At 37.4% G+C, this 13,865-nt stretch overlaps 1 protein-coding gene across 4 annotated transcripts in view; it reads right to left on the bottom strand.

Annotated features, from left to right (window-relative positions):
• The window catches only part of mcm8 (minichromosome maintenance 8 homologous recombination repair factor), a 30,258-nt gene that overhangs the window by 6,690 nt on the left and 9,703 nt on the right, over positions 1–13,865 (bottom strand). For 3 of the 4 annotated variants that reach the window (XM_055638957.1, XM_055638954.1, XM_055638955.1), the window contains exons 4-16: positions 12,650–12,732; positions 12,048–12,197; positions 11,664–11,761; positions 10,741–10,939; positions 10,572–10,657; positions 9,230–9,381; positions 7,627–7,825; positions 7,510–7,540; positions 7,269–7,409; positions 5,442–5,583; positions 3,288–3,483; positions 2,310–2,529; positions 846–1,055 (exon numbers count right to left, since the gene is read on the bottom strand). In XM_055638957.1, coding sequence (XP_055494932.1) covers positions 846–1,055; positions 2,310–2,529; positions 3,288–3,483; positions 5,442–5,583; positions 7,269–7,409; positions 7,510–7,540; positions 7,627–7,825; positions 9,230–9,381; positions 10,572–10,657; positions 10,741–10,939; positions 11,664–11,761; positions 12,048–12,197; positions 12,650–12,732 — 1,907 coding nt within the window. Of the gene's footprint in view, positions 1–621; positions 753–845; positions 1,056–2,309; positions 2,530–3,287; positions 3,484–5,441; positions 5,584–7,268; positions 7,410–7,509; positions 7,541–7,626; positions 7,826–9,229; positions 9,382–10,571; positions 10,658–10,740; positions 10,940–11,663; positions 11,762–12,047; positions 12,198–12,649; positions 12,733–13,865 lie in introns of all 4 variants that reach the window. The other variant, XR_008723819.1, reaches the window with a different exon arrangement.

Consider the following 13,865-nt stretch of genomic DNA (forward strand, 5'->3'; position numbering starts at 1 on the left):
TTTCAGAAGATGTATTTTAGTGTCAATTAGTGCCCAACTATGCCACCGACAAAATCCAATTAAAATATCACGACACTTCACAAAAAAGATGATTTTGGAACTCGTGATTAAGTACATTTTTAATAATACTCAAAACCAGTGTATACACAATACACAAGACCTGCTTCAAGATCAAAATGTAGAGCAAGATTCTTACATACTTATGTTATGTTTGCTCGTCAAATGGAAATTAAGCATCACCACATGTTCCAAGAACATTTAGGTGCATGTAATTAAAATGAATAACTTACTCCACAAGTTGCAAGACCCATAATATTTCTTCCAAGTCTTCCGTGCTTTTAAGGAGCTATCACATGAAAGTATAACAAATTTGATTTGCAAATGTATGCAGGGGCTACACTTGCAGAAACAGCTTTGCCATGATATGTGATGCATGCTTTCATACAACATAAGTAAGATCTACCAGGACCTGGTGCTGAAAGCCAACTTTCAGTTGGGTCTTCTCTTAAACTACAGATATATTTATATTGACTCTTGCTCATCGACACCCAACCCATTTACTTCCACCACATTCCCAGTAACCAACTATGACATCCCCCCTCCACGTTTCAAGAAGCCTACCTCACTTTGACCATCCCTCTTCTTCACAGCCTTCTCTTTCAGACAGAATAGAATGTATGGTTTTGTCCATTGGAAAGGATTTGAAGTCTTGGACCTCACATACACAAAATAATTTTGCTGCGTGAGGCCTTCTTAAGGGAAAAATATCAATCGGCCCATTAAATACTTCCCACGTAAACAGCTTGAACAAATTTCTTTGTTTATGAAAATGCATGCACAATTACCTCTGTGAGCCTTATAAGGGACTCGAGCTGTCTTGTGGTAATTGGAGTGCTATCTGGACCTTGATTTTGTCTCCTCAACTCCAGGTAAAACTCCTGAAGTACTTGGGCTGCTTCAATGGATAACTTTGGAGAAACATAATGACGTGCATATCCTACATATTTTCTGAGTAACTGATGAGGTAGAGGATCAAAATGTTCTCCAGGTGAAACCTTGGAAACACAAACACTTTCGATGAGAATGTTATACATTGGAGAAAATAAACATTGAATTTCTGATGGGACTCAATCATTGGAATAGACGTTCCATATCAACAGCATTAAATGCATCATTTTAGTGGATTCACAGGATTGCTCAGAAATTCAATTTTGGCAGCTGCTCTATAGCACATTTATTGCAGCTGACAGGGAATTAATTTATAGGCGTGTCTATTAAGTCATCTGTAAAAATATATACATTTGCTTCAAATATTGATTGTTACTTGTATGGCCCTAGAACTGTCATAAAAACGCACAAAGCCACACAATTATATACTGGTTTTATGGCCCACTATTCAATTACAGGTGCCTCCAATTTACTACATTTGGCATTATCTCCCATTTCTTACTAAGTGAGGATTGTCTGGGTATGGTGGAACACTTGCCCTCTCAGCACAGTGAAGGTAGCAGGTATTAAATATGTATAAATCATAGGTAAATACAGGGAAAGCACCTTTTAATACATGCCATTGATCTACTTAAACATCAGCCTTAGAAACACATTGTGAAGCTCTGTTATGATATATCTCCCTTGTATTCCTAAATAAACTGGTCAAATGTATTCATTCTGAAAAGTTTTTTATCGCGCCTGCATGCTCTAAACCTATACCCAGACACCAGTAATGAAAAATACTTTTCACCAATGTAACATAGTTTCCCAGGAATGTCACCATTCTAGATGTTTATTGTCTATCTATCATTTCAACCTTGTCTGTATGACGAGCAGAAATTATATTTTAGTTTTGGGTTATTGGCTAGTGAGAGTTAAAAACTTTATTCCCAGTTACGATCAAACCATTGTCTTATTCATGACGAGATTAGTTTAGTTTTAGTTTAGAGATACAGTGCGGAAACAGGCCCTTCGGCCCACCAAGTTCATGTCAAGCAGCGATCTCCGCAAACTTACGATATCCTATATACACTAGGGACAATTTACAATTGTATCAAACCAATTAACCTACAAAACTGTACATATTTGGAGTGTGGGAGGAAACCGGAGATCCAGGAGAAAAGCCACGCAGGTCACAGGGTGAACATATTGTACAAACTCTGTACAGACAGTACCTGTAATCAGGATCGTACCCGGGTCTCTGTCACAGTAAGGCAGCAACTTTACCACTGCTCCATTCTGCCGCCACTATTATCGCATAATTTTATACTGATCACATAAATACTTTTTGGTTTCACCATTTTGGGATATTTCCATACCTTTAACCGGTCTGATAAAGATTTGTCTTGAACAGTTTCAAGAAATGAATTGTTAGTATCTTGTGTGCTGTGACGTGAAACTGTGGCACTGCTCAGAACTGTCTTCCTCCCTGCATGCAAAGCCATCACATGTTCAGAAAGAAGGCTGTCGTGATCTTCGTTTGGAGTATCAAGCAGAATAAATACCAAATCAAATCTTGAAAGAAGAGCACTACCCATTCTGTAACATGAAATACAAAAATGTAAACTGCAAATACATTAAGCTATTAACATATTACTGCATAATTCATTAAGCTATTAACATATTACTGCACAATTTCACTGTAAAAATAGAATATACAATTCATATTGATTACCATTGACATGCTTAATATTACTCCACAGCACAAGGAATACTGAAATGGATGTCCTCGGGAAGTAAATATTTTAATTATTAGAATAACAAATAATTTTGAAAGCTATTATTAGTGGCTTTTTGGAGAAAATAACTATTTGTAGCTTTTTAATATCCTAAATTTAACTGGGCATATAAGGAGATATTCTTATTTTATGCTGAAATAAATATATTATTCAAGATTTGATTACATAAATTACATATAGCTGGTAGAGCTGCTGTCTCACAGCGCCAGAGACTCGGGTTCAATCCAGACCTCGAGTTCTGTCTGTAGGGAGTTTGCACGTTCTCCCTGTGATCATGTGAGTTTCATCCTGGTGCTCCAGTTTCCACCCATATCCCAAAGACGTGCGGGTTTGTAGGTTAATTTGCTTCAGCAAATTGCCCTTATATGTATGCAAAAGTGGGATAACATGGAACTGGTGTGAATGGGTGATCGGTGGTCAGAGTGTACCTGGTGGGCCAAAGAGCCTATTTCCATGCTGTATTTGTCAATCAATCAACAAGGAATGTTGGAACAACTGGTTTTTGCATGGTTTGAATTGTCAATGCACTAAAATGTTACTTGTAGAAGCACAACTTACTTCAAGTTCTCAGACACCGTTTTAGCTTTGCTATAGTGACCTCCAACAGGATTAGCAGCAGCAAGGATTGAAGTTCTGGCAGGCAAATTGCAAACGATTCCAGCTTTCGCTAAACTAATACTCTGTTGCTCCATGGCTTCTAGCAAGGCCTGGTGCTGGTTTCCCATTTTGTCAAATTCATCAATACAGCAAATGCCTGAAATATGTCAGAAAAACTTAATAAAATAATTATCATGAACAAACAATTATACTGAAATAATCGAATAATATTAGTTCTGGCGATCTGATAACCCTAATGTAACATTGCTACTATTGTTTTGGAACAAAGCAAAAAGGAAGCAAAGCAAATTGTTGAAATATGTACTGAAACCTCAGGATTTTAATCCGTGACAATATTCCTGATGGCCTCACTGACAGGCCGAGATCTTATCCTGTAACCAGTCTTTCAAGTGGGAGCCACTATTTAGCCCACAATTTGAAAGTCAACCCAATTTAGTCCTTTTCTCAATCTTTTACCTCATAACCCAAAAATGTGTGCTCTTCAATTATGCATTCAATTGGCTTTCAAAAATTATGGAATCTTGCAACTTGTTTTCCAGATCTTACCAACTCTTGATTTTTGGATAGACTGTTGGCTTCCCCTTTAATTATTTTGCCACCTTTATCAGAAAGCTTGAAGGTTCAGAAATATCCAATGATGAAATGGCAAAACCAGAAATCTAACCTCATAACGTTGAACAGGGGTCAGTTGTCCCCTCAACCTTTCTTGCTCTTGGGAAAACAAGTCCACCAGTTCTCCAATTTCTACTCAGAAATGAAGTTGCTCATCCAAGATAAGTTTACTCTGTATGTTTTCTAACCGCCTTGTTAAACCTCTGACTTTTCCACCGAATCATAGCATGGAAAGAGTCCTTCAACTCACCAAGAGCATACTGACAAGTTACTTCAAATCAAGCACTGCTTTCAACGTCATTGTGTGTGCCTAACAACCTGTGTGCACAAGGACATCTTGTGCATAGACCCCGAACAAAAATCTGTAAGTCACATATTCAGCTTTGTTTGCAATCTTTTTAATAACTTTTGCATGTCGCACATAAATTTTGTGCTGCATTATATAATCTCTTAGCAATGCTGAAGTAATATTTATTCCCTGCCCCATCCGATGGTCACAAGGTAAATGTAGCAAATAATCCAATTTATTCCCCAAATATAATCTACTGCTGATGGCACAGTACCCTGATTTTCTTATTCTTTTTAAATAATGTTTTCATAAAAAATACTGCATTGCACAGACCAATAAATTAGACAGAATTAAGTTTACAACTTTTAAACACAATTGACAATAGGTGCAGGAGTAGGCCATTCGGCCCTTCGAGCCAGCACTGCCATTCAATGTGATCATGGCTGATCATCCCCAATCAGTACCCCGTTCCTGCCTTTTCCCCACATCCCCTGACTCCGCTATCTTTAAGAGCTCTATCCAGCTCTCTAAAAAGCATCCAGAGAACCTGCCTTCACCGCCCTCTGAGGCAGAGAATTCCACACACTCACAACTCTTTGTGAGAAAACATGTTTCCTCGTCTCCGTTCTAAATGGCTTACCCCTTATTCTTAAACTGCGGCCCCTGGTTCTGGACTCCTCCAACATCGGGAACATGTTTCCTGCCTCCAGCATGTCCAAACCCTTAACAATCTTATGTTTCCATAAGATCCCCTCTCATCCTTCTTAACTCCAGAGTGTACAAGCCCAGCTGCTTCATTCTCTCAGCATATGACAGTCCCGCCATCCCACTAATTAACCTTGTAAACCTACGCTGCACTCCCTCAATAGCAAGAATGTCTTTCCTCAAATTAGGGGACCAAAACTGCACACAATACTCCAGGTGTGGTCTCACTAGGGCTCTGGACAACTGCAGAAGGACCTCTTTGCACCTATACTCGACTCCTCTTGTTATAAAGGCCAACATGCCATTCGCCATGCTTACTTTCATAGACCGATGAACAAGGAAGGACCCCCAGATCCCACTATACTTCCCCTTTTCCCAACTTGACGCCACAACCAAATACTATGATCAGCAATATTCTCAATGAACATGTAATTGCATTGGAATGCATAAGCTTTCAGTCAGTTACACATCCCTAATTTGTGAGTTACCTTGATCACCAAGTACAAGAGCTCCTGCTTCCAATGCAAAGTCTCCTGTTCCACTGTCCCGAGACAAAGTTACGGTAAGTCCCGAAGTGGTAGTGGTGTTGCCACAGACGTATACTCCTCGTGGGGCAATATTGCACACGGCCTAGAATAATATTAAAAGTAGGTCCTTAAGCAAAAAAAAATCGCTAAGCATAAAGTGCATAATTAGTAGCAGTTTTGCAGTCAATAGGATCAAAACTGCAAACATATTTCCAATATATTTTGAAAATCAAAAACAGTGGCTTAGTATTAAATCTTAATGTTTACGTTTTTAACACTTCACTTTCAATAGGTATTCTCAACCAAATAAATCAAATGAAAAAACAATAGATTTTCCAACAATAAACTGTGCAGTAACATTTGACTAATGGAAACACAATAAATTGAAGGACTGTATCGACTGACTCCAAATATTAATCCTGCTTTGACAAGCTGCAAATAATAGAAATTTATATGTAATTTTAACGATATAGAAAAAAATGTTTATAAATTGCAACAAAGTCCACTTAAAAATTTTCAGCCATTTACCATGAAGAGGTGTATTATCCCAAGCATAAACAAAATCTGTTAAATTGTTTAAGTAGTAATGCATGGGGATATGCACATGAAGATTTAACACATGAAATGACTTCATGTTTATTCCACAGAAAATAAGCAATTTGTATCTAGAATAAAAATGATTAAATGTGTTTTGTTTCATAATCAAGGTCAATAATGCGTAGACAATCCAAACGCTCCAGAAATTGATATCTATATATCCAAAACTTTGCCCAGTTTGCCCACGATAAACTACTTTATATAGAAACAAGAAATTGCAGATGCTGGTTTACAAAAAAAGACACAAAATGCCAGAGTAACATGCCAGAGATGAAAAGAAAGAAGGGATGAGACAAAAGGATTGAAGAGTTACGAATGGTGTGAGACAAAGGATTGAAGAGTTGTGAATGGTGTTCACAATCTGTGCTTCTCTTTCTGGTTACTATTGCCCATTATAACTAAAGCTCAATTGTGGGATATCAATTCCAGAAAAGCAATTAGATATCTTCATCTAAAAACACACTAAACCTCAAGAGGACCCAGCGTGGGGGTCTGTCGTGTGGGACGGTGGGAGAACAAAGAGGGACCCGGTGTGGGGGAGGCACTCAAGTTTAGAATCCTCTGCCCAGAGGATAAGTCTGCATTCGTTTGTTTGTTTGTTTGTTCCGGTTCATTCCAGTTTCGGCGCTGTGCACACGGCAGCCAGCCAACAGTCGCTTATTCTTTTTCTTTTCACTTTTAATTTCAAGTTTGTGTATCTTGTTGTGTGTTGTGATTGTTGGCAGACCAATTTCCCTCCGGGGATGAATAAAGTTTATCGTATCGTAAAAAAAGATTTGTATTGACTGAGGTTCATGCCACTGTGCTTCCAACTGGTAGTTGGTCAACACAAACTCAAGAAAACCATTGAAAATATTTCAATGGTGAAGATTTAATAGGAACTCGAGGTGCAACTTTTTCACTGAGGGTAGTTGGTATGTGGAACGAGTTATGAAAGGGTGAAGTTAAGGCAGGTACTTTAACAGAAAAGTCGTTTGGACAGGCACATGAACAGGAAAGGTTGAGAGGGACATGGGCCAAATAGGGCTGGCTTAGCTGGGGCATATTGGTCATCATAAACAAGTTGGGCCAAAGAGGTTTCCATGTTATATGACTCCATAATATTTTGTTCATAAGCAAAAAAAGTTATGCCATTTTAAAAATGGTCACATTTTGCTTCTACAAGAAATTTTCAAAAAATTGATTACTTGCCTGTAAAAGTTGGCTTTTTCCCAGTCCAGGATCACCAACTATCAAGATATGAGGATCACCTCGAACAGGAATACGGTTCTTATCATCCACATATTTTTGGCAGCCTCCAAAGAGTGCCAATATTAATCCTGTTTTGACTAGCTGCAAATAATAAAATAACTGCATATCTGGAACTTTCATTCAGTAAAAACAGAAAAGGATTGAGCAAGGAGAATATTTTAAACTATACCATGACACTCACCTCATGACCATAGATAGCAGGACACAACGAACTGAAAAACAAAATATTAAAGTGTATATTTCCTTACAATTGTAGAATCATTCTGAAAAGCAAGTAAAGGAATAGGAAACAACGTACTTCACAAATAATTTGAGAAGATTTTTTTCAGCCTGAATCTCTTGAATTGCATATAGATCTTTAAGTGTAAACTCCATGGAAGACAAACCACCAGATAACTCTTCCGAACTCACATTCCTCCGTCCTTTTCCATTACTTATAGAGTTGGCCTCAATATACAAGAGGAACATGCATTTGTCATCTTTGTTTCTAGATTTTCCTAAAAAAAAATTAAATAGATCTCTGAGTGGATAAATTACATGTATATGACGTGTACTTTCCCTTAACCTGATCAAAGTTAATCAAAAGAACCAACGGACTATAAAGTATGTAGGCTAGGGGAATAGTCTGCAACATTCATACTGCAATCTGCAACATTCATCTGTATATCTTTCTTTGGAGTAAGTGTAATACAAAGTTACAGGATTGTAGTCCATGATTTTAGTGCATGAATAACACCGCAAACGGGAGGGTGGATGATGGTTTTAGTCGGTGAGCATTAAGCCTGAAGCAATAGCAAAAAAATGTAGCCAGAATGATTCGTGGACCCAGGTAAAAAACATAGAAAAATAGGTGCAGGAGTAGCCATTCGGACCTTCAAGCCAGCACCACCATTCAACATGATCATGGCTGATCATCTATAATCAGAAACCCCTTCCTTCTTTTTCCCCCCATGTCCCTTGATTCCTGTAGCCCTATAAGAACTAAATCTAACTCTCTCTTGAAAACATCCAGTGAATTGGTCTCCACTGCCTTCTGTGGCAGAGAATTCCAGATTCACAACTCTCTGGGTGAAGACATTTTTCCTCTTCTCTGTCTTAAATGGCCTACTCCTTATTCTTAAACAGTGACCCTTTGTGACCCGCCCAACATCAGGAACATTTTTCCTGTATCTAGCCTGTCCAATCCTTTCAGTGACTGATGTACAAGCACACCCAGGTCTCGTTGCACCTCTTATTTTCCTAATCTGACCATTCAGATAATAATCTGCCTTCCTGTTCTTGCCACCAAAGTGGATAATCTCACATTTATCCACATTTTACTACATCTGCCATGCATCTGTCCACTCACCCAACTTCAGCATGTCAGATTGGTAAAAAATAGTGGACTGCCAGCAAAGATTACAGTTTTAAACATGTCATGGTGATCGGAATCACTCAGTAAATCAATGAGGCCTAATCCTGGGGTTGCATAGGTCAAGTGTTAAACGTGTGTCTTTTCCAGCCCCTTTCCGAGACATTCGAACCAACCCTGCCCTCCAGATCATCAATGTTGAACGCAATCCCTTTCAATTTCCAGTCCGACTGAAAGCATGAAAGCTTGGAAAGGACAAGTGGACCTTAACAGGAATGTCAAGACAACACGATTTAAATTGTTTTATAAATTATAGAGTTTAAGATGCTCTCTTTCCCATTTCCCCCTCTCTCAAACTCCAGAAATAAATATGCATATGACCGTTGCAAATTACTGGTATTAATAAAATATTGATATTACTTTTCCATAGTTTTGTCTGTTTCATTGTTCCGTTGTCAGTACACGCGAAAATTAAACATGCATAAGAAGCCACAAAATGTAATTGCACTTGGTGGGAGAGATATACATTTGTCTTGAACTTCAGTCATACCTTCACTACTATTTGCCACCTTGACAATCCCTGTGACGGTCACCATATCTCCTGGAACACAACTGTCTACCAAGTCTTGAACAAGCTCACACTCGATAGTTCGAGGAATTCTCCCAGCCTCTCGCTTATCATCTGATGCAAGTTCCTGGAGTCTGTGTAACAAAAATACAATAGCTTTCCAAAATTGTATATGAGCTTTCTAAACTGAAAGATTTACCTGCCTGCGATGCCAAAAGTAAATTAGTGCTTGCACTTTAAATACACCTCCCTGCAGATGTCAATTTTACACCATCTCAACCACAAATTGTAATGCCTGAACTACAAATATTATTTTTTGCATCACTGATACAACTCAAGAAGTGTGTAACATTGTGAGAACATACTGATTCATTGAGCATATCATAACATGGCAGGCTTATGCAAAAATAAGGGAAACTATCTTGTATTTTTGAAAGAATGAACACAAAACACCTCACTATGCCAGGGACCTGGATCTCAGGTGCTTTCTATATAGAGTTTGATTGGTCTCCCGGTGACAATAGTTTTTTCTAGGGTGCTCCGATTTCCTCACACATCCTAAAAATGGTGACGATTTGTAGGTTAATTGGCTTCTGTAAATTGACCTTACTGTGTAGAGAGTGCATGCGAAAGTAGAAAAACATGGAACAAGTATGAACGGATGATCGATGGTCGGCATGGACTCAGTGACCCGAAGGACCTGATTCCATGCTGGATCATTCCATGAAATTCAAAATACTCTTTAAGGAAAAAACCTGCAAACTTTTTACTTGAAATCAAATGAGATATTTTTCCCTGTTAAAGAATGATGTTAAGCACACTTATGGCTAAAGAAGGCTTGCAAAAGATGGTGCTCCCACAGCTTTCACTAACTCCTGCCCTATTGAGAATTTGCCCCTATCAAACAAATTGAGAACCACTATATTTTAGCACTCAATGGAAAAATCAGTCCATTCCTCAGTGAAGACAAACAATGCCATCACCAATACAGAATAAAAGAAAACAATCCTACTGACCCTCAATCCCACTCACACACTGTGCTAATTCAACTATCTCTAATATTGCTAGACTGGAAAATGCCCCTAAATTGACACAGGAAACAAAACTAAACTTTTGCTAAGTGCTTCAATTCTCCAAATTCTGAATTTTCTTTACAATCTTTCCAGAGGTGGAGCAAGGCAAATTAAATATAAATATGTTTCGCTCTAAATTCTCTTGACAAAGGCATAGGCATAAATGGAATCACAATCCAATCCTAATTGAATAATAATTAACTAATAGCAACTGGAAATGAAGCAAATCCAAAAATCAATAATTCGCTTACTTGATAGATTGCCAGTCTACAGTGACCGTTAATGAAGAGCTTCTGTTTGGTGTAAACGATCGACTGCGACAATCTGGTTCTAAACACTTAAGAAAGTACTTAGAATTAGTTGGCACATTTAATTAAAAATTTAGCTCTACTTTTTTTCCGCAATGTCATTGTACATTACCTTTGTTGGGATTGTATATTTCCCATCTGGAAGAGGTAGACTTTGAGTATCGCCACATCCATTGCATGTGAAGGCCATTCTGGTACAGACAGGTTTAACGTTGCTGACACGAACAACTGTTCCACGCAAAGAAATGTACTTCCCATAGCAATTAGCTCGCAAATTTCTCAACAACGTCAGAAGCTCATAGTTATAGACCCTAAAAAAGTACACACATTGCATGGGTTTTTGACATTTATTTTTTATTAAAGTAAAATAGCATATCTTGGATTTATTGCCACACATTTTTCTCTTCAATATTTCAAATGTTATACTTAAATTCATCATAATTTCGGAACATTTTGAATGCAAAACCTGAGCCTGTAACATCACAACTGTAGATGAAGATAATGAGTCAACAAGAATAACAATATCATCTCCACGTTTCCCATTCAGGACATTCAGATATACATGCATCAGAAAATAAACATCAGGGCAGCAGTTTAATTCTCCAGTACATAATACAGGAATGGTCTAACTATGTACCCAAAGACCTCACTTTAGGCTCCCAGGCTTCTGTTTATTGTTTTAGCAAAGGGGTCCCAACCTTACTCCAATTACCAAATTATTTGTCATCCTTTTAAGGATTGTAGCTACACTAGGATTTGTGAAGTCAGAAAACAGTAATTAATTAATCAGTGATGGATTATTTAGGATCATAGCTAAATTAAAAAATAAAACTGTGCTGTTCTGAAATAGCAAAGATTTCAGCAAAGTGACAAATATTTGGTTTTCTCATGGTTATTATATCGCTGTTTCTCATTGATGTTTGCTGCACATAGCAGTATGATGTATACCAACATAAGCTATTAAATTCAAAGAAATATTAATGGGATAATGTAACTGACAAAATAATAATTTCAACATTCTTCTTTTGAACATACCGTACATGAATGTAAGGAACATTTATAATGGCAGCCTCTTCACTTGGTAGTCCTTGTTCCAACTGAGCTGTCTGCCTTTCAAGATCTCTAGTTATTACCTGGATGAAAGTACCATGAATAACATAAAGTCAGTTGCAAGCTTTACATTAATAGAGTTCAGTGTACTTCGGAAAGAGATACTGCCCAATGATACTTTCAGAATACTATTTTCACAACAGTAGAATTTCTGTTCAAAAAAAAAACACTGCAATCTTTTTAACTTCAGTTTCAGAAGAAATAATTAGAAATAAAATAAAAATATCAATCTTGTAAAATGTTGTTTGTTAATCAACAGGCACAATTAACTGAGTAACAATACAAAGAAGAGTTATAAGATACTTTAACCTGATGAACTGCTAATCCTAGGCAATCCAATATTTTTTCTGGCATATCCCTCAATTCAGTAGCCAAATTAGGCACGAGAACAGTTAGCTCCTTATCATTCACAAGCTCCTTAAAGTCAACCAAGATGCTTTCTTTTCGTTCTATTTCATCCTTTGGAGAGAAATATTTGAAATTTGCAGGTGAATGTCAGCTTTTATTTCTCATTGCTATTTGCATCATTACTGAAGAATCAGAGAGCAATACTAAATTTAAATTATTTTTGTTTTTGATAACATTTCAATGCAAGATGAAAGAGTGCTGTTTGTCATTGATAGTTTGCATGGCTATTGACCAAGATTTTCTGCAAAAGTGAATGTGCACTTATGACTTTTACAAAAGACACAAATACCATACGTCTCTGTCATATTCCTTATTTTGGCAGATAAACATATTAAATTCATTAAAATAAAATTTGCAAAAATTGTGTACAATAGACACTAATGTTCTATAAATATGAAACTAGGATTTCCTTTGCTCCAGGTTTGCAAATCAAACAACTTCTTAGTAAACAATAAGCAGTGAAGTTCGAAAAGTACATAAAAATATAGGCCAAGGATTCTTACCTTGTCATACAAATCAATATGATTTGTGAAGAACTTTTCAAATGCTTTAATCTTCTGCACAATAGGGGAGCTCCCAACGTAAGCTTTAAAATAAAATTGAAAATCAGAAAAATATAATTCTCAAAATGCATTAGATACCCAAGTACAATAATAACATTTAAAATTTATTTAAGAGCGATCAGTATTTTTTAAATGGAATTTGCCATAGTAATGAAGCCTTAAAAATGTCTGACAGCTGTTATTGGACGCTCTCGTTTATATCAAGGCAGCACTTTGAGACGGTAATCCATGCCTTTGTTACCACCCGGCTGGATTACTGCAATGCACTGTATCTGGGGGTTAGTCGGTCCTCCATCGCCCGTCTCCAGATGGTACAGAATGCAGCTGTTCGTCTCTTGACTGGCACACGAAAGCATGATCATGTTTCACACCTTTTGGCCTCTCTCCACTGGCTGACTATTCAGTATAGGATTCGTTTTAAAATTATTTTATTTACTTTTAAATCCCTAAGTGGTCTTGCCCCGTCCTACCTATCTGAGCTTCTTCACCCTTATTCGCCCTCCCGCTCTCTCAGGTCAGATGATCAGCTGCTCCTGATTGAGCCAAAGACTAAGCGGAAGCTCAGAGGGGACCATGCCTTTGCTGTGTCGGCTCCGAGATTGTGGAATGAATTGCCTCTGCACGTTAAACAGGCCCCTTCTCTAGCTGTTTTTAAGTCACTCCTGAAGACATATCTATTCTACATGGCCTTTGTAGACCAGTGAGGTGTTGAATTGTTTATTAACTTTATTTGCTTGGTTTTGCTGCGTTGTTCGTACTCGTGTTTTATGTTTTTTTAATTTATTGTTTGGATTTTTGTATGTAATTTATGCGCCTCGTGTTTGTTGTATGTTCTGTTGTTCTGCCTGTTTTATGATGTCTTGCTTGTTTTCTTTTTTCTGTACAGCACTTTGGTCAGCTTTGGTTGTTTTTAAGGTGCTTAACAAATAAAGTTATTATTATTATTATTATATTTTAAAGCTTAGAAATACACAACACGATTTACAATTGTTCTACGGCAATATTTAAATTGTTATAAAGCAAAATAGTCCACAACATAAATCAATCTTTTACACTGCCATAAACCATTTACAGTGCTGTGCATTGATGGCTCACTTTCACAACCAGTTTGCAACTCTACAAGGAAAAAGTCACATCATCTGCTTTATGAATGTTC

Source organism: Leucoraja erinacea, chromosome 8, assembly GCF_028641065.1.
Source record: "Leucoraja erinacea ecotype New England chromosome 8, Leri_hhj_1, whole genome shotgun sequence".
NCBI classification, from domain to species: domain Eukaryota; kingdom Metazoa; phylum Chordata; class Chondrichthyes; order Rajiformes; family Rajidae; genus Leucoraja; species Leucoraja erinaceus.